At 38.6% G+C, this 26,895-nt stretch overlaps 1 protein-coding gene across 5 annotated transcripts; it reads left to right on the forward strand.

The window, feature by feature from the left end:
• TRA2A (transformer 2 alpha homolog) lies at positions 1 to 25,574 on the forward strand. 5 transcript variants are annotated; one of them, XM_080382206.1, is made up of 8 exons: positions 1 to 245; positions 9,555 to 9,688; positions 11,293 to 11,464; positions 14,537 to 14,725; positions 23,018 to 23,133; positions 23,683 to 23,790; positions 24,487 to 24,554; positions 24,729 to 25,574. In XM_080382206.1, exons 1-8 carry the CDS (start codon positions 210 to 212, stop codon positions 24,737 to 24,739), a joined length of 834 nt encoding a protein of 277 aa, XP_080238332.1. In that variant the 5' UTR covers positions 1 to 209; the 3' UTR covers positions 24,740 to 25,574. The 5 variants fall into 5 exon arrangements, with proteins under 5 accessions (XP_080238332.1, XP_080238328.1, XP_080238329.1 ...); XM_080382202.1 differs by having other exon boundaries at positions 40 to 245; positions 23,686 to 23,790; XM_080382203.1 differs by having other exon boundaries at positions 40 to 245; positions 11,365 to 11,464.
• The last annotated feature ends 1,321 nt before the right edge of the window (positions 25,575 to 26,895 follow it).

Raw genomic sequence — 26,895 nt, forward strand, 5'->3', positions numbered from 1 at the left:
CGCGCGGTGTCGGGCGCAGACGGAGCGGAGGCGCCATTTTGCGCTGCTGCGGGAAACAGTTTGCGAGGCTCTGGCGGGAGGGAGGCGGCAGCGATATCTGTAGCGGTAATAATAACAGCAACAACCATAGCAGTAGCGGTTGTGGGTACAGTTGCTGCTCGGGACTAGCGTCCCCGTTCGCCCAGCCCCGTGGCCAGGACTTTGCCGACATGAGCGACGTGGAGGAGAACAACTTCGAGGGGAGGGTGAGTGGCCGTCACTAGCCGGGCCGTGCTGAGCGGGGGTGATCTGACCCGGGGAAGGGGAGTGGGGGCGCTCCGCTTCCTCTGGCCCGGTAGGGGTGGGGGCAACGCAGCTTGTCTCTAAAATGGCTTCTTCAGGCGCCCGAATCTTGACTGGGCCGTGGGCCGCTCGCGTCTTTCTTCTCTCCCTGTCCCTCCTTTTGTTCCCCCCTCCTCCCGTTTCCCCCCCCCCCTTCTTTCTGCCGACCCGATGCTGAGCTCCGCTGCCTTAAACCTCACACGCTTCCTTCTCCCATCACGTAGCCCCGTCCCCATCCCCCTCCGTCGGGGTGCGGGCCCTGAGCCTTGGTGCTGCGGGTTCGCCTCCACCCTGCTAGCGCAGGATTTTTCTTCAGAAACGGGGCTTAGAGCGCTGCTGTAGCCCGGTGTTTCCCCCCCGCTTCTCTCTTTATTTTCTTTCCTTCCCGTGAGCCCGAGGCGCCCTGTTGTCCCGACCCTCTGTTGTGTGCCGGGGCCACGCTTCGGCGTCGTTGCCCTTCCCCGTCCGCACGCTGCCTGCGTCTCCCGGTCGCGGCTGGGGGAGCGCGGTCCTGCGCAGCGTGGCCGAGGCCTCCGCCCGCGTAAACGAGGAGGGACTGGGCCCGCTAGTGAGGGTGCGCTGCCTCTCCTGGCCGCGGGCCCGCAGACGGGATCGTCTTCGGGGCCAGGCTTCCTGAAGCCGTCGGGGAGGTACGGTCTTCGTTGTTAAACCGTTGAAACTCCTTGATCACGCAGCTGAAGACTTTGAACAAGCTGCTGTGGCTCTGTAATCTTGTTAGGCCTGTTTCTTCTCTCTTCCCTCTGATTGCTGCCGTTTTTCATATGCAAGTATGACTGGTCCCTTCCGTTTTCAGTATTGGGGTTTTTTTCTTAGTGATCATCAGGGCAAGCAGGAATTAGAAGCTGCTTGAAACAGGAGTTAAATGCGTGCTTTGTCCTTACTGCATCGCTATTTCCTTTCTTTAGTTTTGCAGAGATGATGTTGTTGTTGTTCATTCTTTAAGAGATTCTTTAAAGGAACACCTGAGCATCCTTTTGGTGACTTTCTCTGATGAACCAGTGGCAGTAGCTTTGCAGTTGTATAGGGTTACTGCCTGGGGAAACAAGCGATGACATTTTGGACGAGCAGTGTCACATTCCAGTAATTATTTTTACAGGAGTACTGTTAAGCTTCTGTAGTGCTGGTTAAAAAAAAAAAACAACCAACCAAAAAAAACACAAAACCAAAACCAAAAAACCCAAGGCTGAGAGTGCTGTACTTGTCTGGGCAGTGACTGGCTGCTGCTTCTTCCTCCAGATAGGTAAACAAAATCTGTTCTTGTGTTGATTGCTTGGACAAAGATGGCTATATAGCTAACCTCTTTTCAGTTAAATAAACTAATCTCTGAAGGGAAAACCAACTTAAGTCTGAGAAAGTTGAGCAACAAGTATGCTTTGTTAATTTCTTAAAGTTTTTACTTTAGTCTCCCATTTTACAGTAAGACTCGGATTTTTTAAATTATTTTCTTGTCTGTATTCCCACTGTGATTTATTATTAGGAAATATGTTAGGTTCATCCACAGAACATTTATGTTAGGTTCCTTAATGGGTCTGTTAATGTTATAAAGTTGATATAGCTGTGGGGTTTCAGTATTTCTGCATGCTTTCTGCTGCCAAATGTAGAAGTAAAATAATGTTTTGAGAGTATGTGAAAAGTCCTATGTAGCAGTTTCTGTGACTGCTACTCTGCTACTACTTAGTTGGCTTGTTTTTTTTGTTGTGTTTTTGTTGTTTTTTTTTTTTTTTTTTTTTGTTGTTTTTTTTTCTTTGTGATGGAAAATTACCTGTTGGAGAGAGCCTGCTGACTGTGTTGAGTCTTTGTTTGGAAAAAGTTCTGTTTTTTCTCTCCCTAACACTGGAATTTCTCAATCAGTCTGGCATATGGCAGTGTCTTGTCTGCTGGTATTTTTTTTTGTAACTGAACGTAACTGCAGGTAGCGGGTTCATTTATAGTTTTGGGGTTCTGTGCTACTAATGAAGAACCACTTGTAAGCAGTTCTTTTCTTCTTCAGTTATACTTCTTTGTTGTTGATGCTACTAAAATACTTGAAATAAATTATATTTCAGACTGTAACATTTTATGTTTCATTTTCAGTGGAAATGCTTACAGGCATAAAATTAAGCATGTGCATCTTTGGTGTTTCAGTGTTTAGTCTGCTATTGCCAATTGAGTAGAACTCTATTATGTACCGAATGTCCTGGTGCTTCAGTTTGCTACATTTGGGCACGTGGAACTGGGAGAGTATGGCGTGAGTTTTCAATGGGAGAAAGAACTGCAGAAACTGGAAAAAAGTTTGTAAAGAACCTGCTTTCCTGGAAATTGCCGCAAATAAGAATTCGGAGTACCCTTTCAGTGTCGTGTCTGCCCCTGCCCCTCTTAAGTTTAAATACTAAATAATGTGACGTACTTTTAAAAAAACAAATGCCAAAGGAGTAAGGGAGTTTTCGTTCAAGTCCTTTTATAGTCTATCCATGTAGATGCATTTTGGCCCAAAAGCACTTCACTTAAAATTCTTGCAAGTAGTGAAGAAGTCAGATGCACTGAGATGAAGGTGGTTACTTATGAGATGTATGGAGTTTGTCTTGGAGAGATTAATTAGAAAGTGTTTGGCTGCTTACTTTGTGAAGAAAATATGTTCATATATAAATAATGATAATTCAGTTAATTTTTTTAATTTTCCCACAATATGATCAGAAGTTTTACTTTTTTTAAAAAAAACAGCTTCCTTTTAGCAGCGTTGAGACACTGTCCATGTATATGCTTTGCTTCTAATTTATGATTTTAAAGTCATAATGTTAATTAATCTGAACAGGAAATTTAGAATAATAATGGAAATAACTTTCCAATGAGATAATGCAAATAATGTCAAGACTTGCATTTTGAAAGTGTTGGGTAGAATCATTGTTGACATTGTAGAGGTTTGGGGGTTTTTGTTCTTGAGGTTGCTTATTTCTTTATTGACTTTTTAAAGCAAATGTTAATCAAGTATGCTCAGACTAATTAACATCTGCTCTGTTTCTGTGTCATTTTACTTCAACTTAAGCAAGGTCTGTATTATGAACGTGGCTGTTTGAACAGAAGAAAAACCCCCCACCCCAAGCAAGCATGATGATTTAATGGAAAGAAATTGACAGAAGAATTAGAAATATAGTGGATGTGCTAGAGCTAAGTTTGTGGATGTAAAGAAGAAAAAAGGTTTTAAGTCACGCTTCTTATCCAGTGACTTGACTTTTGGAAAAGTCATAGGATTTTATTACCATTTAATGTTCTTTGTGAGCACATTAGACAGATGAGGCTTATTTTATCCTTTATTGCTGTCAGATGACAGGCAGCTCTTACTTCCTTCCATATTTGCTGTTAATTTTAATAAGATGTTGTTCATTTGGTGCACATTCTGTGATGCAACTTCATTAAAACGTTTCCCAGAGCGTTGAACAAGCTGGAGTCCGAACAAACCTGCACTTCAGAAGCTCCAGTTGAAACTTCGATAATTACCTTTTTTTTTTAGCTTCTCATATTTGATTTTTGTAATCTTAAAAGTTTAGTAGATTATTAATGTGCTGTTTGTCTAAATAGATAATAATTTTTATCAGAACAGAGACAAAACTCCATTTTGGAACTCCACATTGGTTGTCTTCCCTCATTCTAATGAGATGCCTCTTCCTGCTCTATGCAGAATCTCAAGGTGATCTCAGTCTAATAAAGCACTTGAAGAAATACATGATTTTGCATGTGAGCCATCTTGTTGAAGGAAGTATGCGTAGTTCATATGTATGCAAGTGCTTTTTGGGTTAGCTTCACTGTGAATGTGTTTTGTATTTGCTTCATGAAGCTTATATGCGAAATACTTAATTTCACATGTGTTCTGATGTTAGTTACTAAATCTGATCAATTTTGAGATCAAGGGGTGGGGTGGGTGGGTAGGGGGGTAAATAATGGGTGAGAAGTGTATTTAGCCTATTGTATTCGATCTCTCCTGTAGTGGCAACCTGCCACCTGTGTGGAAAGGCAGGCATGTTGTTTTCCATATCTTTTGAAATACAGGCTGTGATGGTCTGCTTATGCTCAGGAGTTCTGCATTGTCTTGGAGAGTGCTGTGATCGCCCTGTGGTTTTCCAAGACCGGTGTGGGAAAGGAGACTATATTTTTTTTATCAAGCTTAATAAATTCTAGATTTTTCTGGACCATGTCAGCTGGGAAGACTGCTTTTTTTGAAAATAAATTCAGTTTCCTATCTTCCATATGTGATAAAGGAGTTACTACAGAACCCTTCCTGAAGAGGGATGTTTTCAAGCCTCAGTGAGAAAATGAACTTGTAATTTTGGAAAGTTTATTGCTGAAGCTTCCTCTTCCTCTTTTTCTTTTTTTTCTTTTAATCAGAGGAGTATCACTGAGAAATGTGTAGTTTGCTGATGTTGGTAACTTAAAATATACATGACTTCAAAACAGTAAAACTTGGGAATTGCTTTCTGTATAGAAGCTTATTACACATACTATTGAAATATTTATAGAACAACAGCTAATTAAGGGTTCAGTTTTATTTGTAGTATAGAGTGACAGAATATAGTATGAAGCACAGATTACTTCTCTTGTGAGTTTTGGGGAAGGTTGGTAGATTCCTGTCAAAACAGTGGTTAAAACGTAATCTTGTCCTTTCTTGTAGATGAAATATCACTACATTGACAGTCTATCCGGTGAATGTAGGCTGTTGCCAAGTATCTGTTTCTTTTTTGACTGTTTACATTTTTCTGTCCCTTTCCAAAGTTGGACTTTTTTTATTTCTTTAGTTTGGGCAGGAGTTTTGAACTTTGAACTGTCATTTTGCTGGCTTAATGGTATTGCTAGACTACTTGTCCTGTCATTTTTTGACCACATAATGTATTTCTTCTTAACAAGGCCAAATGAATTTCAACTGAAATTTGTGTGATTTAATGATATTTTTTTTTCTTCCTGTTTTCTTCCCGTTTCACTTTCCATGCTTTGCTATAGAAAGCTTAATTTAAGCTTATTCAGTTTTTTGGGTTTTTTTATTTAGCATTTCACTTCAAATTTTGATAGCCTTTCTGTCATTCTCTGAAATGGTATGACAAGTTCAGGATGGAAGTGATGTAAAAGAAAGAACAATTTTGTCTTCTGTCCCCCTGCGGGCCCCCCCCCCCCTCCTTTATCATACCTTCTCAAGATAGGTGGAAAACTGGAAAAGTAATTCTTACAGATTTTTGCAATCCTGCTTTGCATAGAAGTGTTTTGAGTGACTGTGTTTATGTGATCATGAGTTAATGGGGGGGCAGGGGGGGTGGGAGGCAGGCATGTATCCTTTCCATACCACTTTATTTCATGTTCTTTTTGGGAAGACAGAAGGTGGAAAGGTTGCAAGTTACTGTTCCTGCTCTCTTTAAATGCTTCTAGCAGTGCATCTTCTTACCCAGAGAATTAGTAACTGAACCTGCAGTTTTTAGGTTTGGTATTTACCTACGATAATTTCTTTGGCTCCAAGTTCCATTTCTTGGTGAATCATTAATCCCATTTCCTGGTACGTACTTGAGGAAGCCACCACGTCTTATTCTGAGGAAGCACACTGTTAATGATTGAGATTTTTTTAAAAACTACTATTTTAGGCGGGATTTTGGTGGGTTTGTTGGGGGTTTTTTGTTGTCGGGGGGTGGGTGGGTGGATGTTTTTTTGTTGTGGTTTTTTTTTTCCCATGCAGAAAGTGCTATTGGCAGAGGTAGCATTTGTTTTGAAAGGGAAGTCTGATCTGAAGAGTGTTAGGAAGTTAGCTGGCTGTCTCTTCCTACAGGCTGTAGTGACAGCAAATCTAGATGGTTTGACATGGTCACAGTGAGTATCTGCCTGATAGTTTGTAAGGGTGAAAGCAGTGACTGGACAGTTGCATAATAAAGCCGGAGGCGTTAAAATATGTACTGTTTTGTAAGATAGTTGTGGGATGAGAAGCTGAGTTTAAGAAACAGTCTTATCTGTGGCCTTTAGATGACTGAGAATCTTTAGAACAGAAAGATAAGAAAATGCTGAGTATCCAGAGAGAAATTTTAGTCTTTTCTCTTTTAAGCAGTATTTAAATTAATTTCTGTGATAATGATGTAGGTAAGATTGGAACATACAGGTTGCTTAAAGGCTAGTACAGAATTGAGAGATTTCAATGCTTTGGGTAATAGAGGTGTTTATTTTCTCTTGTTAAAGATGACATATTTAGAAAGAATGTGTAACTAATTGTCTCATTGCAGAATGGATATAGATTGTTTATGCAGAACAATTGGGTCAGTCTGTGATATAGGCTAAGATATAGTTTGCTAATTATTTCCTTATAGTAGGAAGTAGAGGAGAAAAATTAAAGTGACTCCTTGAAGTTCTTAATCCCTGCCTCTAGTCTTGCTGGTCTAAATCTTGTTAGGTACTTTTTCAGCATCATCCTTAAGTCCTTAAACTCTTGCAGTCTGTTGTGATTCCCTTAGTATCTCCTTTTGAAGCACTGTAGGAGATATAACTAGGTGATGTATGTTGCATCAGAAGATGAGATGTAATTGCCTGCCAATGAGAGACACAGTATGCAACTGCTAACAGGTAATCTCTCTTTAGCTGCAGTTTACATCTACAGTTTGTTTGAGGTAGTTTGAAATGTGTAAAAACTTACGCTGTCACCTTTGTCACTCCAGTTTTAAAGTTGTATGTTTGAGTGCAGCCCCTATAGGGGGCTGCAGGGCTTGACCTATATGAAATGATGTAACATTTGCTTTTGGCAGCTTAATACATATTTGTTGCCATAACTGATACTATTAGGAACTCTGTGGGCAGTGTCATAAGATGCTTCAGTTGAATAGTTAAGGACACTGACTTGTACAGTGTATGGGGATGATTGGGTCTTTGGTATTTTTTGTACCTCCCAGCTCTTCTAGATTGTGCAGTGTCTAGATTGGGAAGATGGGTGTTGCTTGTTTTGTTCAAGTTTCTTAAGTTCTTGTTGTTCAAGAATTGATCTTTAAAATGTAAAAAGCATGGACGATGCAGTATCCTCATGAAGGAGTGACTGAGGAAGGTGAATTATTTGTCTTTTTATTGAGGGATGCTGTCTAAATCTGAATGATGTCACATTGATCAGCAATATAGAAGAACATTCACTTTTGCTAGGGAGCAAAGTAGAAATAATTCCCAGATAAATTTCCAATTGTTGCAGGAGTTGAAGGAGTAAAGGGAGGAATTAAGGAGGCTATCAAACAACGAAGAGTACAAAAATAGAGACGAGGTGATGTGGTTCTAAAGGGAAATTTACTTTTTATAGTGAACCAGTGGATTTCAAATGTAAAAATAAAACCACCAAGTAAAATTTGGTAATATTTAAGTGCACATACATCCTTTTATTTCAGTGAAAGTCATGTAGCTAGATCAGCAGATAGGCAACTTAGTAAGGGTAACCTGTAATGCAGACCTGATTATATGGTCCATATGTCACAGCCAAGCTTCAAATTTGGCCCTCATTGATAAATTTGGCAGGCCTATCAGACATTCTCCATGTGTGTCTTGTCCTTTTTATTGAGGTAAAGGGGAAAGGTAGTGTAGCTTTAATACTTGTTATTAAGGAGTCTCTCAGGTTCCATTTCTGGTGGATTTATGGTCTTGAAATGTGAGAACTGCATCCTTTGAAAAGAACTTTAGCCCAAAGTACTGAAGAATGTAACTGCAAAAGAAAATGCAAATCTGGATGTAGGCAGAGTAAGAAATAAATTGAGAAAAATATCATGAGGACAGGCAGGGGAAGAAATTATGCAAATAAACATGAAATGTGATGCTTATGGGAGGGGAACTGGCTATGTGGTTTCTTCATTAAGAATTTTGCACATTTTTTGTGAAGTTACAGATGTATATACCATACTATTCTGTAGGGGTTTTTATAGCTGAGCTCCCTAGAAATGCTGTACACTACAAAATGTGGGGAAATCCTACCCTGCTTTTTGTTTGCTTGTTTTCCTAGTTTTTTTCCTGTGTGCATTACCACACAAGAAAAAAAACCCTCCTGTCTTTACTTCTATTGGATTGTTTTGAACTCTGTAGTATTACACATCTTGTTTTATATGGATTAAGTTATATGCAGGAAAACAGGATTAAGAATGAGGAAGAAAAAGTAGGAAGAAAAATAAATTGTTGCATATATCTATGTGCATGTATTATCAGAGTAAGTATGTGCATAGATAGGTTTTGACTGGAAATCTTTAGCTGTTCTGTTGAAGTGACAGTGTCTTAGTAATAATGTGTAGGAGTAGAATTTGGGATATTTGATACTGAGAAGAACATAGTTATTATTTTAGGGGCAAATCACAGTTATTGATATCAATACTTTAATATATTTGTGCTAATTAGTTTTTAGTGTATCTGTGCCTCTTAAAATCTGAAAGGGGAGGAGGGTAGCTTTGAAAATACAGTAAAACACTGAGAACTCAGTAAGCTCATTGTTAGAACATAGACACTTATACAGTTATAAAAATATTTTTTTAAAAAAAGTTGTTTTATAAAATAGTTTCTTGCACTTTACCTGCTGGCTTTTCAATTTGGTAGATAACATCTGAACTCCAGCAGAGTTTTATAATCCCCACGTGCTTAAATATACTAAATGTTCTTTTTCCATTAAGGTTAATGTTCGTGAAGAAATTGAAGAGTTTTTTCCAAGAATGTGGAAGATAAATCAAGATAAAAGAAGGCTAATGAAAAGTATTAAAGATCAGAAAATTAAAATTGAATGGGGGAAAAAATTGAACAGAAGATTGGTCAGATAGAAGCACTTGAATATTTTTTTAAGGCTATAATGAATTGTTTGAATTGGGGAAGAATACACGAAGTATGAAAAATGAAAAACTCAATGAAGAATGAAGAAAAGTAGAAAGCAAGAGTGAAGTAGAATTAAAAGAATCTGGAAGAATGAATGGGTCCTAGGTTAAGTAAATGTATGGTTTATGTTCCAGTGTCTGTATGATCAAGTTGTAGATGAATTTGCATGATTACTTAGTTAATAGAGTATTGGTGATCTGGTTCAAGCAGGGACCTATTTGAGGAAAGCATACAATATTAACAGTGGGTTAGCAAAATGAAATTTGTTTTGGAGGGTATTACCTAACCATTTGTTTTTCAGGAGCAATCAATATTATAGAATTACTGTATTTTAAATGTTAGGAGTTAGGCATTTATACAACCAATACCATTTTTAATACTGTCTTTTTTGTTAGGAGTCTCGCTCCCAGTCTAAATCTCCAGCTGGGAGTCCTGCTCGTGTAAAATCGGAGAGCAGGTCAGGATCTCGCAGTCCATCGAGGGCTTCCAAACATTCTGAATCGCACTCTAGGTCAAGATCAAAGTCAAGGTATGTCCAGACAGTTGTTCATGTTAATTCAGCGTTGCTACTTATGCCTGTTCTTCTGGTACATTGGCAAGATTTCTTTTCCCCTTGTTCTAAAAAATCATAAACCTTCTGGTATTAACAGGGCTATGTTAATTTACACGTTAGTGATTATACAGTTGGGCATAGTTGGGGAAAGATTCCATGAGTAATAAGGCATGGGTATGAATAGAGAAGGCAATATAAATAGATGAAGTAATGTAGAAATCACAACTAAAATTTGTAGATATATCTCTTCCAGGAGAGAAGAGATTGCATCTCAGTTCTGTAAAAGTTCCTGCCTTCTTCCCCAAATATCTCAGGAGGGGGACATGACTCTTGTGTGGAACTCTTCTTTAGGGAAGAAAAAAGAAAAAGTCAAGTGAGAACTGCAGCAAAGGTAGTCTGGGTTAGATAAAAGAAGTAAGCTCTATAACTGTTGGAAATTTTGGAAGGCGCTACTTGGGGAAGTAGTTGACATTCCCTCATTGGAGGCTTTAAAAACAAAATCTGAAAACTGGCTTAAATTGAGCATGGATAGCTTCTTGATTTAGGGTAGCTCTAAGATTGAAATTCATTTTTTGATGCTGCCGGTGTCCTTTTCTAGCCCAAGCGTGTGTATGCAGAGGCAAATTTTGTAGTTCTCAGTTCTGAGAAAGCTTGCTCAGAACAGAGGAAGAATGCCTTTTGTGTCTTTTGTCTAAATAGGTTGTAAATATTACCTGGCTTATACTACCCATCTTCTCTCTTCCCTTGTACTGGTGAAAATGGGGAGAGCTACTGAATCCATTCATGAATGGAGAGAGAAACCAGAAAACAGCATTTGTAGCTTTGGAGCGGAAAGAGGAATTACATAGTATTATGTTCCTCCTCCCTGGTTTTTGGGAGAGATCAGTTATCCATCTTCCCTATCTATACACTTTATACCAGGGCAGCTGATAAAGAGTTACGGTACTCTGAATTCCCAAAGTTCAGCCAAATGTTATAGCTTCTCTTCTTGCAGTGTAGCCAGAAAATTAACTACTAACTGTTGTTAGGATATAATGCCCATATGAAATCATGCAACTTTGTGATGATGCTGGTTAAAAACTGAGTTTATCATTGGCTAGATGTCTGCAAAGAAATGCTTGAGGAGTTAAGCAGGGGTATTTTTCGTCTTGAATAATTTTCAAACCTAGGTGAACTTCATTTGTAGATGCTGCAGCACTGTAGTGCTATGCTAGATCTTTCAATTTTTCAGCCAAGACAGTTTTTTAGTGTTGCATATCTGGTTTCTCTATTATTCTGCCAGTGTTAGTTACATGTGCAGCCAAGCTGATAGAAGTTTAAACTTCGAACTTCCCAAAAACTGTTGTGAATATAATTCTCTTTGTATGCCAGAAGTACTGTCACAGTTAAAAACGCTACTGAGTAGGTTAAGAGATCCACACAGTCTTTAGATGTGCAAAGTGGAAGAGACTTAACTATTTTAATTTTAGAGAGCCTCAAATAAAATAATTAAAAAAAGATTTTTCTCTAGGAAGTGTAAGGCTTACAATTCAATATATCATGTGTATTTGACCTAACTAAAAGCTTTCTCTTTGTTGAAGATCCAGGTCCAGAAGACATTCGCACAGACGTTACACTCGTTCCAGATCCCATTCCCATTCTCATTCCCATAGGAGACGTTCTCGAAGCAGATCGTACACGCCAGAATACCGTCGTCGAAGGAGCCGTAGTCATTCTCCAATGTCCAACAGGAGAAGGCACACTGGCAGCAGAGTATGTCATGTTCATCAAGGCTGAGTATCAACAAAACAATTCCGTACATCAGTGTAGTCTAGGTTACCTGCAGGCTGAATTTGACCTTCTGTCTTGTCACTGCATATGGAAGTTTGGGGCAGGGGTGGGAGCAGCAATCTCTGTCCTTAGAGCTGGGCATTTATTTCTTGGGCCTGGCAGGGCAGTTGTAGAAATTCTTCGGAAACCATGCCATTACAAGTCAGTACGTGCAGGTAGGGTGACACCTGCTTCTGTCTATCTGCTCTAAGAAGCTGAACCCTTCTGATCTTTTTGTTACAGTTCCAAATATATATACCCTTCACAAAAACGTGATCTTCCTTGTGCATGCTTGCAACCTGACAGTATTGGTAAGATTGACTATAGGAGCCAAAGAAGAAAATTCTCAAGTGTTTATTTGCTCATACAGCCCATTATGTTGAAGGTTGTTTGTGATTGTGTGAGTTTATACCTCAGAGTAATTAATTTGGTTTAACTAGAAGTGAACCCATGTGTTATTAGCTAACGTGTAAATCTTAATAGACTAGAAAACTTCCGTTATGATAAGGATCAGTAAGCCTCTCGAAATGTGGATGAGAAGTATCTCTGTATGGACAGGAGGAAGTATAGGTACACCAACCAAGATCGAAGATACTAATCTTATGTTATTTTTGAGAGATTTCTGCCAATGGCCGCCTTTATAATGTTCCAGTGCCTTAGCTTCTGGTTCCATGTCACTTCAGGCTGATCTAAATGAGTGCGGTTATACACAGATCTGCCTCTTACTCGGTGAGGGCTGTGGTACTTTTCCAGTCCTTCTAGTTTTAGTCTGGTTTAGTTTCTCTGAATCTTTTACTAATCCTGTCAAAAAGGATATAGTTTTTTAGCAGGCTTACCTTGGTGAAGCATCTCACCAGGACCAGATAATACCAGTGTGAGGGAGAAGACAAGACTGTGTAGAAAAGGGCAGGACTACAGCAGTGCTAACGCACAGTGGCTTAAGCTGTTGTGAAGCAGTGTTCGTAGTTACACTTCCTGTGGGTTGTTGCCAGTGTGTAATCATGGTGTAGTAAATATGAATCTAATGTCTTGAAAAATTGGCAGGAATAACTGAACTTAAGAAGGGTTAGCAGATTTCCTGGTGAAAGATGAATAAATCTGCTTTACTGCTTTAGGAAACACTAGAATATTTTGCTCTGTGAAGAAGTCTTTTTGCCTTGGAAATGACTCTGTGAAACATGAAACTTGTTTTCACAGTGAATTTCACATTAATTCTAAGGAGTAGTTCTAGTAGCATCAAGATGAAACTCAAATCAACCAGATGTGAATCCCCTAAATAGCAAGGTCCTGAAGACACCGCAAAAATTTCTAGCAATTTTGCCACTTCTGATCTTAGAGAGAGAGCTTGCATACTGTGTTGATGGGAGGCAGTGCAAGATCCTAATGTAAAAGATGTCTTGTAGTCCTCCACAGTCAGTTTAGTTCTTCCAGTTGTGATGTAACCGTCACTTGTTGCTTAGGGTACACAGACTGATTCTCTTGCCTCAGAAAAGGTAATAGGGTTTAAGTGTAAGGGGGATGTAAAAAAAAAAGACAATACTGGTATGTACTATATGTAGGGACTTGTCCAAACAATGATTTAAATGACAGATATTTCATTAGACTCACAAGAGTTTCAGTAATAAGAGGAGTATAGCTGTTAATGCCGCTGAATTATCAGATAGATGGAAGTATGGAGTAAAAAAGAAACCTAAAGCTGTATAATTAAAGCTTTCAAATGACAAACTGCCAGGTTTTGTTGTGCTCTTCAGCTGTAATAAGGAGCTGAATAAGAATGTAGAAGATTCATGTCTTAAAAGAAAAGTTTGAACTTTGACAAATGGAAAGAAAGAAACTTCAAATAGGAGTAGTTTGGGCATCTTATTTTCACAATGGATTCCTGCACAAAAGCACTGAACCAAAAAACACAACCTAAGATCTAAACCTGTTCATTCTTCAAGTCAGGCTGAAAGGCACGGTCTGAGGCATAAATTACTGTACATCAGTGGCTTTGAAAATCTGAAACTGAAATATAAATTTCAACTCTGTCAACTTCCAGTTGTTATTGTAGCAGAAACGTTAAATCCCTATGCCTGTTGCTGGTGTTTTTAAATTGCTGCATCTAGTGTAACAGGTGCCAGAAGCTTAACTGAAAAAAATGTTAACTTTGATCAAAATAATTCTTACAGTGGAGTTGGTGTTAGATTAACTCTCTGGCATGCAGAGAAACTTTGAACCTCATAGAGAAATCGTACAATTTCATATTTGACTTCCTGTAGTTGAAGTGAAATGTATTAAGTAGATCTGTATCGCATAGATGATCAAGAGTCTTGCTGTAGAAAAGTGCCTGTGCTTTTGGATTACAGTTTCACAGAACTGGCCTTCAACAGTTGTTACTATCTAGATGAAAGAAGCAGGTGATTTTTTCATCCAGTTTACCAGTGAAAAGAGATAAACTTTCAAATGTAAATATTAACTTTCAGTACAGTTGGATAGTAAGTGTTGAGGGGGGAAGAAGTTTTGGTAGAAGCTAAATTACAGTTCAGCTCTCTGTGCTTAGGAGCTCAAATGCATTTAGTGTGTGCAGCTGGAGGCAGCATGCAAGTTTTCAGTACCGGTGGTGACAGCGCAAAAAGGCTGAAAGAGTGGGAGTTCAGGCTGCCTGACCTTTCTTAGCATGGACTTGTATGCCATGTCTGTACCTTATTGGTGATTCGAGTACAAAATTCTGATAAAATGATTTCTCTTATTTTATAGCTTTTCTCTTATTCTATAGCTTTTCAGAATACTTAATTTTTATCAATTGAGTTTTTTACCAACATGAGAAGTTTCTCTTTTTTCAAAAATAAAATTAATGGAAGTAGTGACTTTTTGAAAATATCTTAAAATCAGAGTAACTGTTGAAGTGTTAAGCTTTATAATAAGGTTTCATTTTCTTCAGATTAAAAACCTCTGGGAATTGAGAAATTTTGATGTAAGAATGTATAACTTGGTTTTTTTATAAACTTAATTGGAGTTGAACATTTGTCTTACCAGGCTAATCCAGATCCTAATACATGTCTTGGAGTGTTTGGTCTCAGTTTGTATACTACTGAGAGAGACTTGCGTGAAGTCTTCTCCCGTTACGGACCTTTGACTGGTGTCAATGTGGTTTATGATCAGCGGACTGGACGATCAAGAGGATTTGCTTTCGTGTATTTTGAGAGAATTGATGATTCTAAAGAGGTAAAGTTGTGCTTTACTGCTTTAACAGGTGTGCCTCCTGTGCATGGTCTTCATTAATATCTGGGGGTGGCAGGGATAGAGGGGACATTTTTCACTTGTGTATTCACTAGTAGGTTCTGATGGTGAGATTAATTTAAAGTTTTGTTGAAACAACATGGCACTTCTAAACAGATGAAGCATTTTAGTTCAATGTTCAATGCTTAGGCAAATTTTGAACATGAGCGGTCTGTATTGAATCACTAATGAGCATTTGCTTTGATTTTAGTCTGTTACTTCAAAATGAAAGTAAATCTTTAGAGAGGTGCAGAAGCCTCCTAGTATTTTTGAATAGTTAATTTTCAAAATATTTTGAAGTAGTTTTCTGTATCTAGATTCTCTTTACTTTCCATTTTCTTCTCTGCAAGTATGTCATCATGCACTTGAAAAATAGTGGGTTTGTCTTGATTTGTGCCTTGGTCAGTGATGTTGCTAATTATGTGGATAGCTGTTCATAGCTGTGCTGAGTTGTTGTTACTACAATTGATCTGTACAGAAGGAATCAAAGAATATGAACAGCAGCCTGTGTTATGGTTCACCACAGTAAGCAGTACTTTTTTTTACCTGTGTAGGGTTAATGTGAGCTTTACAATGGTCGCTGAAATTTGAAGGTGAAATTGCTATTAAAAGTAAAGGCAAATCCATTTTTCAAAAATTTTTTTTCTTTAAGCTTTCACTGTGAGATTAGCTCTTGGGCAAACTGAGTCACAGAATTCAACCATCTTGTTATGGATTAACAACCTTGGGCAGATGTTTTAGATTTGCTGTTTGATTTTTGCTTACATTTGATAAGTGTATTCATAATGCTTGGATATGACTCTTCTCACTTAGCACTGGAGGGAGGGAGGGTGACAGCTGTGGAATCTACTATCAGTAGCTGAAAAATGAGAACTCTGATGCTAGTTGGATGACTTTTTTTAATGAAAAAATGTTTTGTGGATGACTTGGTTGAACTAGACTCAGTTCTGATCTTTGATTCCTGGTACAATCCAACAGAGAATCAGCTTATGGGAAGAGTAGGATTTGTAGATGTATATGTGTGTGGGTGTTGTACGTAATAGGGGTAAGTAAGAGGACATAAAACTTCCTTTAGTGTCCCTTCTGTATTTTTCCACTATCACTTGGACAGGTTGAGAGAGGAGTTGGTGGGGTGGGTAGCTGTATATTTATGTTTAGTGGCCTACTATCTTCTAACTTTTAACCCTGTATTTTTTTGCACTCTTGAGTGCAGTGGCATTTTGAAAATGTGACTCTCTTGTAGAACATTCAACATCCAAAATACTTGCACAGTTATTTGTTACATTCATGTGCCAGTTTTGTCTATTTTACAACTTCCTTTGTCTATAGAAGTAGAGTTTTTCCTAGTTGCCATGGGCAATGGTCATGCATGACACCATGCATTTCTTAAAATGTTCTGTGTAAATAGCATGAATTAATTGGTTTGGTATAAAGCTGTTTTGGCAGATACTACAAAACCAGAATGCAGAGAAAAAGATGGGGTATTACTTGTGGTCAGAAATACAGAAATTAAGATGAGCACCTTAAACAGGAGCTGAAATAATTGGGAACGTAATTAAACGCATTTTTTATTCCCCAGTGGACTAGAGCCTGAAGAGGGGGAAAGGATGCAAACCCTCCCAGCGCTTGGAATTTACATAACTGAAATACTTTGGCAGAAAGGACAGGAGAAGAACTTTTTTATTTGACTTATTTTATGGGCCTTCAGGACAGATTTAAAGATGGCACTAAGTGGCAGCTAGTGTACAAAAAGGGGATAGAGCTATAGCTGTGAAACTCTGTGACAGGCCCTGTAGGAAAACAGTGAAGGACGTGGAGTAATTCTCTGAATGGAAGATAAAATCTGAGAAGTTCAGTATGCATAAAAGCAATGACACTTGAATTACTTTTGTTCTGAGTAAATCCCTTTCCTCTTAAAAAAACAAACCAAAAACCTAAAAAACCCAACCAAACACCCAACACCCTAAGCATCTAAATAAAGAGAAGATAAAACTGTAGATGAGATGCTGAACTGCCTTCCAGCCCTTTTAAAGCAGTCGTAGGTGGATTAAATATGTGCAGAATTCCAAAGAAAAATGAGGATTTCTAGTGATCTTCACTGTTGATCTTCGAAGAGAGGCAACGCAGGGAAGTCTTTCAGCTGATGCGCTCTCAAGCACTAGTAATATTAAGACTTGACTCCAAATGAATTGTTAGTAGTTTAAACTCATAACTTGGCCTAAGATAGATCAGTGTGCTATTGTGTGGATTCTGTTGCGGCTGAAATCCCTCCAAGATCTTTGTAGTAGCTGGTTACCTTTCTTACAAATTGGATCAATTATTGAGCTGGTTAAAATGTTGCTGATTCTGAAACAAAGTGATGCAATGTTTCTAGTTCCATAGGGTGGTGAAGACATTTTGAATTGTCAACTAGCTTGATGTTGCAGAAATCAGTAAGACAATGTAAACTAGTGTTTCTTAAAGGTGGTGCTGTGCAGTCTTCTAAAAATGTCACAGGGGCAGTAGTAAAAGCTTTTCACCAGACTTTCAGAACTTCGTGTTGCTTACATCACCATTACAGCCTTGTCGTTAGCTGTTGACAATCATTCTGGCTATAAAGAGGAGCAGAGCTTCAGTGTTTGCTTACTAGTAGAGCAGCTGTCAGAGCATCACAGTACCTTCAGTCATTCCACCTTAAGAGGACTGAGAAAGAAATGCTGGGTGAATGTATACATTCTAAAGGAGATTTCATGTGGAACCTCTTCTACTCTGAAATTCTGCGGAGATTGAGATGAAATTTCATGGTCTGACAGAAGGTTCCTTCCCCATTAATGGTCTTATTGCAGTGGTCTGGCATTTGCAAGGTAGCACTTCACTAGATTGTTACATTCTGACCCATATTGAAGATGCTTCTGAACATGGTCTTTTAGTTCAAAGGGTGATGATAGCAGGCGGCAGATGTTGAGGACTGATGGATGGCTGTCCAGAAGACCTGAGGTTTTGCTGTGCTGATGTTTTTTGGTGTGCTTGCTCGAAGCCTATTTGAAAAGCTTATGTTTGTATCTACCTTTTTCTAGAAGAAAAGGTATTCTTTCTTACAGGTATAGTGGTTTTAATTTTTTTTTTTTTTGCAAAGTTAGTGTTTTTTAAAAAAACCAACAAAACACTAAGTAATACTTGGTATTACTTTTTTGCCTTGTGTGTTGCAGTATCTTATGTTGACTACCCTCTGCTAAGTCTTTAGAACCACACATGCAACACTGTGCAAAGGGCAAGATCTGTAAACATCTGTGGAGGACCCATTTCTCAAGATCGGAGTTCTTTTTTATGTAGTTCTCAGTATTGGCAACACTGGCACTGATCCAGTGTTGTAATACTGCAGTTTTGCGATATTTTTGCTGAATTACAGGATATTCACCTGCCTATCACAATAGGATTTTCTTCCTGTGTTTAGAGGAATGTAAAATTTTATGTACTAGAATATGAAAAAAAAAACAAAACAGTTGGGGTGTGTGTGGAATCTCAGGGTTAATAATAAATTGAGAGGATTATGAGTGAGAAGTGTTGGCTGTTCAAGGGTGATGATTCCTCCTACAGTTACCAGGGATTTCATGTGCCACTATTCGGCTTTTCAGTAACTCAGAATACTAATATTAGTTGTTTAAACCAAGGCTACTGTAATGTACTATGTGTCTATAGTAGTGAGAACTCATCTGAGAAGCATTGGCTACAGCAGCTGTTGGCAATATGGAAATTTTCTGTTTTCTAATGCTAGTTGTATACTCTTTGCAGTTTTGACCACCTTTCAGAACAGTTTTCTGAAGTAGTGTTTATTAGCAGTAAGGACAAACTTTATATAGACAAATTGAATTATTAATTCAGTTGGCAAAGACCAGAATAATAACAGGATTTGTCATTCTGTTTTGTAAGACGCTTAATCTGTGGTGCAAGCAGACCAGCTTAGGAATGTCATTATTGACCAAAACTTCTCCCATAGCTTGTTGAATAAATGCTTTAAGTATTGTTTGTGGTATCAAAAGGGGACCCTTGATATACCATAACAGAATGCAAGAAGGTCTCAAGTGTTTGCAATTACAAGTTGCAGACTCTGGAGACTCTGAAATACCATGAAATTGCTAATACTTGCAGAAACATATCCAGTTACCCATTCTGGTTTTCTGAAATCCTGTATTTCTTGACTCTTACTAAACTCTTTGAAGTATGCTTTAAACATAATATAATTAATAGATGTTTAAGATCATAAAATTAGATATTTAAAAATTATCACTGACTATTCTAATAGTAATTCAAAAAACAAAGCCTCAAACTAGACAATATAAATCCACTTTTGTTCAGACAACAGTGAGTGTAAAAAGCTGTGTTTCTTATTTTCTTTCTTTCCCATCAGATTATTTTTTTTCCAGATGTCCTCATTAAATCCAGACCTGAACTTTAGTTAATACAGGGAGGAGAAAAGCTAACCTATTATGACTGTTCATACCATGCTGTACCTGTGATACAGTAGAGGTGGTGTTAAATACAATATGGGAAGGACTTCAGGTAAAAAAAAAAAAAGCAAGAACCCCCAAAAAACCCACAACGAACAAAAAAAGACAGTATCTTACACAGTTATTTTTAAATCATGAAAATACCCTTTCAGAATGAGTCCCAGCATATATTGTGTTTAACTATTCAAGTATTCAGTCTGTACATCACTAACTTTGTAGTGATGTCACATTATTGAAGTAATTCAAAGCAGTTAGATGCAGTTGAAGTGAAAGCTTGATCTTTTGCTCAACACCAATGGTGTCTTGAACTCCATAGTAGAAAGGTAAAGCAGCTGTGATACCAGCTTTGCCCAGTCAAGTTCTCTCTCTCCCTTGTCCCCACTTCCTCCCCACACCCTTCTCCAATGACCTGTTTCCTTGTCCATGCTGCTGTGTGTGGCATTATCCAGACTGAAAGATTATTTTTTTTCAGTGAATTCTTGATTGCTTAACAAATATCAGTCACCTGTGCAGGTGTGTGCATATAACTAAAAGTTCAGTGTTTCAAAACTTCCTTTACCTAAATGCCAATACATGTATAAAACACCACATACTGTAATAAATATCAAATTAAATTGGAATCTGTTAAATGTAATGCTTCCTTTCTGTTTTTGGCACTGGAGGCCATGATCCTGTAGTTTGGGAGCTGCTCATTTTGTCAAACTAACACCTTACAGATAATAATTTGAAGGAGGTTTTGTTATTATGAATGGGCTGCTGTAGGTTAAAACCTGTAATCTAAGATTGAAATATTACCTGTGCTATTCCTGATCCTCATTTTCTATTTTCTGACTGCAAACATACAGATGTATATTCTGGACTACAAAGTCTATTTTCCGTAGCATTTGCAACCAAAAGTAATAGTACATGTTTATAGGGAATCCCGTTTGCTTGCCTGCTTACTGTTACCTTGCAAAATCCGTGCAAGTCTTTTGACAACATTCAGGTATTTGGAAGAAGATCCACGCTGAAATAAAAATGGACTGTTGATAGTTAAAGGCTCCTAAAAGGGTAATGTCTGTCTTAAACCCCAATATAATTTGATTTTTCTCTTTAAAATGTTTCATTTGATGGTCTGGAAAATACACTTTCTTAAACGGTGTTTGAGAATGTCTTTACATGGTTAGAGTGAACGTGCAATTTTTCTTTTACATTAAATGTTCTTAACGTTCGTGCATACCCAAAATCAGCAAGAAAAGTGAATTTAAATGTTTTTAACATTAGTCTAATAAAATTGTAAAATCCAAAACCGGTTCATAACAAAACACAGACGTGTCAGTAATTAGAAGCACCAGTAGTTTTTTACAGCCTTTGTACAAAGTAAATACTTTTGTATCACTTGTCTGAAACAGGTTTTCAAATAGTGCTTTGGATCCTATTGCAGCAGTCCTTAGGTAATAATGTCAACTTAGGTACTGTGTTTCAAAGACTTGAGGTGTGGTCATTAGAAATGATGCAAAGAATTTGAAAACCTCTTTGGAAGGATCTCCCAGTTGCTACTGTCCAAATGTGAGTGATACAAACTATCAATTGCTATTGGATTCATAATGGCTTATTGTAGATAGCAACTTCTCTGTATTTGGGGAATGCAGTCAAAACTCTAAAAGGCTTTCTTATGTCTGTATATCTAATAAAGATTGTGATTATTTAATTTTTTTTTACTTGGCAGTTATTGTTGGCAGCTAATCTAAGAAAATTAAAGTTTTAATTAAAATTTAAGTAGGTCGTTAAACGTTGTGGCCAGGGTGTCAGAGTTTCTTGCAGACTGACAACTGTGAACTAATCTTTATCCACTGAAATGTAACATGTTTCTTGGTACTTCCAAGACAGACAATCAAGTCTCAAAATTAACTCTTCATCTGTCTTGCTGGTATGTTGCTCTTCACTGTACTACCCCAATGTCAAAGAACTCTTCCTCTTAGAGCTGTTTGTTCTTTTCACTAAATAAAACACGTGCCAGGTGTCCTAGTTTTGAGGTGGCTTCTTGTCAGCTGAGTTTATTACTCTGCAAGTTGTTGATTGGACGTAAAAATGCCAAGAAGCAGAAAATTCCTTACTTTTCAAGATAACGTGCATATTGCTGCATTTCCAGAAAGGTGGTTTTCATCATGAAGCTGATTTTTCAGCCAGCTATTTGCAGCCTTCATTTTTAGGTTTGTGCACACATACATTCCTAGGATGTGTGTACAGATTTATTTTAATCTAGATCATCCTTGTGGAAGAGGACTTTAAAAAAAAATAAAAATGTCCCTAGGCTAGGAAACTGAGGCAAGGAAACTAAAGCTAACGATCGTGGTTTATCCACAAAACGTACTTTAGTGGATTTTTAAAGATCTGAAACGCTGTTTGACTCTGCCTTGCAGTAAGGTGAATAGTTCTGGTTTTGTCTGGGGACAGAACTCACTAGGTGGCGATGTGGCATAGCTATAAACAGCACGGTTAAAACACAGACTAAGTGTAGTTAAATAGGTTAGCGATCATTTATTCGCTTCCACTTCGGGCACATCGCAGTTAAGTCATGCAGATGTCAGGTTTTTGTTTCCTCCTCTGTAACATGTATATTCTCTTGTTAAAGATAAGCAAAAAGTTATATTTCTGAGTAGTATCGTTTCATTATGAGGAGAAAAAAAAATGCTCTGGTTGAGGTACCTTCATGTTTTGAGGTTGTGTATTGTTCCTCACAGTTAAATAATAGCAAAGTGGTTGTGTTCTTTTAACTCAAGATTCTAACAGTGTCTCTTCTCCACAGGTGAAAAACAAAAATAAGCTCTATTGGGCTAAGTGCTGTCCTTAGTGTCACAAATTAAGTGATGTGTGCTAGTATTTGAGAGATCCTCCAACAGCAGATGAAAGGATTAAAGAAAAAAAATTGCTTTCTGAATTGTAATGGTTTTTAAGTCTAGCGTTAACTGTTTGTTAAAATCCTATGGGTTTGTGGTTTTTTGGATTTGGGGGGATTTTAAAAGTTATTTTTGCGTTAATACAGTTCTCAAAAGTACGCTCTGCTCCTTTGAAAAGCCGTTTTGGTGATGCCGGGTGTGCGAAAGGCCATTCTGTTGATCCTGAAAGCGCAGAGCAGCGTGCGGGGCGGGGGGCTGCGGGGCGGGGGCAGGGCGCCTGCCTGCCCGGTGCAGCTTCCCCGAGCCGCGATTGCGAGCCGAGCGGGGAGGCAGGTTGTCATGAGGGAGCCATGGAGGCTGGGCCCGCCATTTTGCTGAGCTCTGCTGGAGCAGGCCCTTGTGAGGGAGATGGCAGGAGGCTGGGGGAGCGTGAAATGGCAGCCGGCGAGCAGCAGCCCCGCCATGTGCCCCCTCCAGGAAGCCACTTCGGCACAGCGTCCCAGTCCGCCCAGCCCCTCGGGGTCAGGGGACGGCAGGGAAGATGCCGTTTTCAGAAAAAGCTGGTTAGGCTTTCGCTTCACCTTTCTGGTGGGTGGAAGGCAAAGTCTAGGGAAAGTGGCTGTTGGTGGTTAGCACCCGGCTCTCCGAAGAAGGGCTGTGTGTCACGGCGCTCCGACACCCCGGTGCGGTCCTGTAGCACCGTCGGCAAACGGGCCAGGGGACAGGGACGAGCCATTCGCCACAGCGGGGCACTAGTAACCAGCCTAACTAAAACAAACCCAGGGCTTGCGTTTCTGACGGAAAATGTGTTTTGTACCTAGCGTTCCAGTAGGATGCAGGTCTCACGTCCCTCTTCCCTGTCTGTCCCGCAGGCAATGGAGCATGCGAACGGTATGGAGCTGGATGGCAGGAGAATTCGGGTGGATTACTCCATCACCAAGAGAGCACATACACCCACCCCAGGCATTTACATGGGCAGGCCAACACAGTAAGGAGTTCCCTTCCTTCCTGTAATGGGACTAAAATGGTTTTAAACCGAATGCCTGGAGTCTGGTTGAAGAAACAGAGCCAAAGATAATTTTTTTTGCATTTTTAAGAGTTATGCCAATTGTATTTTATCACAAAGTTATTAATATAAAAATGTGCTATTATGGTTCACATATACTACTAAATCCTACTGTAGTTTATTGTGTTTATTGTATTGTAGTTTATTTATAAATAAATAAACAACTGAAGGAGTTCTTTTTAAAAATACATATCCAGCATGGTCTCTTAATGCACCCTTAGCTTACCAAAATACTAAGGTACCCATTTGCCTTTGATTTTGATGGGAATTGGGCTCAAATCCCTGGCAGGTTTTTTGGTTTGTTGTTTTTTGGGGTTTTTTTAAGGCATTTTTCTTTAATTATTTCATTGTTTCATGGCATAGTCTTAAGTGGCTAATTTACAATAACATGTTAAAAAAGCTTTTAAATAATTTAAATCAAGATGAAGAGTAGCTCTCTAAAGTAATTTTTTTTTGCTTTTTCCCTAATAGCAGTGGAGGAGGTGGTGGCGGTGGAGCAGGTCGTCGCCGTGACTCATATTATGATCGGGGATATGACAGAGGATATGACAGATATGAAGAATATGACTACAGATACAGGTACCTAATTTTTATTTTATTTCTGTAGGAACAGTGGAGTTGGAAAAACTGAAGAGCTAAGTGGCAAAAACTTGTTACTCGGTTTGTAGCAAGATTCTGTATACATGCTTGCTATGTGTTAGGTTTTGTGGGGTTAAAACAGTCGTAATCTTCAGTGTTAATGTAACTTGGTTATACAGTAAACAGTTGGGCAAGGGTTTAATTTTGCTACCTGAAGGAGGTGGAGCACGTACCCTACAAATGTGGTGGACAGATAGAAGTGAACTCGTTTTTCCGTGCTGTATATAGAACCAGAGACAGCTGATACACAGTGCTGTTTAAAAAGGAGTTATTTGTAGATGGGATTTTTAATGCTTGACATTTTGTAACCATCTCACTGTTTTTAAAGTTACCTAGTTTCAGAGAATGTTGTTCCACAAGAATTGTAGGCATCTAGAAAAGCACTTCATGTGTTTGCAGGGCTAGTGAGAGTTTATTAAATTATTTGGGAATATCTTACAGTTTTAAACACAGCAAATAGAGAAATATAAAAGCGTTTTTTAAATAACTGTAAGCCATAGCCAAATAAAGCTGAAATCATTCATGCAGGCCAAGTCTTTCAGTGCTAAGGAAATGGTTCTGTTCTGTAGAAGTGATGTGAATAAGGCTGCTTTCATAATTGACGTTGTTGAGTTTCTTCTTTCATTTTCTTTAAAGGAGACGATCACCATCGCCTTATTATAGTCGATACCGATCACGATCAAGATCCCGTTCCTATAGTCCAAGTAAGTAAATACAAGGGAATAAATACAATACGGGTGGCTTAAACCTTCTTGTTACTAGAATTAATTGATCAATGGAAATTCTGAATGGGAAAGCACAAAATCTGGGCACATTAAAGCTGAGGTGATGTGTGTACAGGTAGTTTACAGTAATTGTGTTGTCTTATTTTTTTCCAGGGCGCTACTGAAGATCAGAAGAGTTAAAAGTTGAAGATATGATTTTTTAAATACAAAGTTCAGATCTTAGTTTCCCTACGGCTTTCCCTCCCATCCTCCCTTGTCCTCCATCCAGCTCTTTTATGAATCTTTGGTTCATTTAGAATATACATATCTTCAGTTGAAGTATTCCTGTTTTCCATCCCTCCTTATTGTAATACTCTTAAATATTGTAATTGTTGTAGTTTTTGTGTAGTAAAACATCTTAAGCAAAATGAAATAGAGAACCCAAAGTGCTGATACATTTTGGAAGTCATTCCTATTTTGTTTTTAAAACAATTGGACTCCTGACTAATCAGAAGAGAGCAATGATATTTTTAAAGCTTGCATGTCATATGTAGTATACACACTCAGATACTTCAGTATAAACCTGCATTTCCACGTAACTCGTTAACCTTTCTGTTAAAAAGTTTACCTGTTACTTTGATAAACAAGTAATGACTTTGAGCCTTTTCTGTAATGACAAATTTACTTAGATAGTCATGAACCAGAATTTTTTTTTTATTATTATTATTATTGTCAGGTAGTTGCTTTGAGTGTAGACTATTTGAGCTAGAGCAAAATTTGGTATTTGACTGACTGGGAAAATAGATCCTTGTACACTCAAAATTAATGCTGTGTTTTATAGATAAAGTTTCTGGATTGCTGCACAGTGGATAACATTTGAAGTTAAAACTAAAAATCCTGGGGGTTTTGTTTTACTTGTTGAATATTTCCCCTTAATCGGTGCAGGAGAGAAAATATTTATTGAACGTAGCAATTAGTTATATAATTTGCTGTTCACTTTAAAAAAAAAAAAACAAACAACAAATCCCACCAATTTTTTGGTATTGCAATAATGATTAAGCAAATTTTGTTTCCAGTCCTTTTTTGGAGTTTTGAAAGTATGGATGGAAAAACCTACAACTACATGTAAACCTTTTTTCCCCCTTAATAAAAGTTAATTCCACTGATAAGTGGTTTCTTGTCTTTTGTTCTGCAGTTGGTGTCACCTTGGAGTATAGGTTAAACAAGACTTAATATTGCTGTATGGATAATAAAGTCAGCATTTATGTGTCTTCTCAGGAGCCTTATCTTCCCCGAGAATCAGCACGCAGTTCTGTGGGGTGGCTGAGCAGAGTGGGTAGCCCAGTTTTCTCTTGTGCCGCCTTTGGCACTTGCTGGAGTCACGGTGAGATGGTTAAAAGGAGAGAAACACTACTGACTTTGTTGAGATTTCTGGCACGTTCTGCACTCTGAAATAGCTCGCCATGTGGCTGGTTGAATGTTGATGTTGGCACAGCAAAAAGAACAGGACTACAAAGCCCACACAGCAAAAATCATTTCATCCTGATTGTCAGGGAATGCCACCAGAAGAGTTTGTCATAATTTTAAGAGGGCAAGCGTATGAAACACAATTTTGTTAACTATTTGTGAATGTCAGAGCCAGGAACTATTAAAAATTAATTAAAAGAAAGATTAACACACATCCAACAATTCTTAAAAGCTTGATACAACGTACCAGGAGAAATTGGTGACAAAACAAGTTCTAACTTTCTGGCTGTTGTTCAATACTTTTATCCATTATTTTTCAGCCATAAATTGCAGTTAAACTCGTAATAAAAATTAAAGGATCTGAAACAAGTTAAATACCAGTAAAGTCAGAGTGGGAAAGTTATCTATTGGTGGTCCAGACAAATTAAGAAATGTTAAAAAAAAATGTCCTGAAAACCAAAGTACCAAAGTCTCAACATGGAGAACTGTTGGTATTTTTAATTTTGGTTTTGTCCTTTCAAAATGAAGGAGAGCGGTGTGCGGAAATAGCGAGGCAACTGGATGCAAAAGCATGGGGAGACAGCTGCAGGGCTAATTTGGGGGATGTGTTTAGGCTCAGGGAATTATGGTGGTGGCAGCGAGGGAGAGGTGGCTGCCGCTTGCCATTGTGGCATTTGTGGCCTGTAATTGCCAAGGGGTGAGGAGTCGTGGCTGTCAGCTGAGCCCTTCAGCAGGTCGGTTGCCTGGAAGCTAAAGCCGGGGGAAGGAGGCTCTCGGCCCTCGTCTGGGAGATTTTCTTCCAACAGTCGGACCGATCAGCCTAACAGTCCCATTTGTCACGAGTCTGTACAAATTGTAAGTGGCGGCAGCGCTG

Source organism: Falco punctatus (assembly GCF_963210335.1).
Source record: "Falco punctatus genome assembly, chromosome: 4".
Taxonomy (NCBI): Eukaryota; Metazoa; Chordata; class Aves; order Falconiformes; family Falconidae; genus Falco; species Falco punctatus.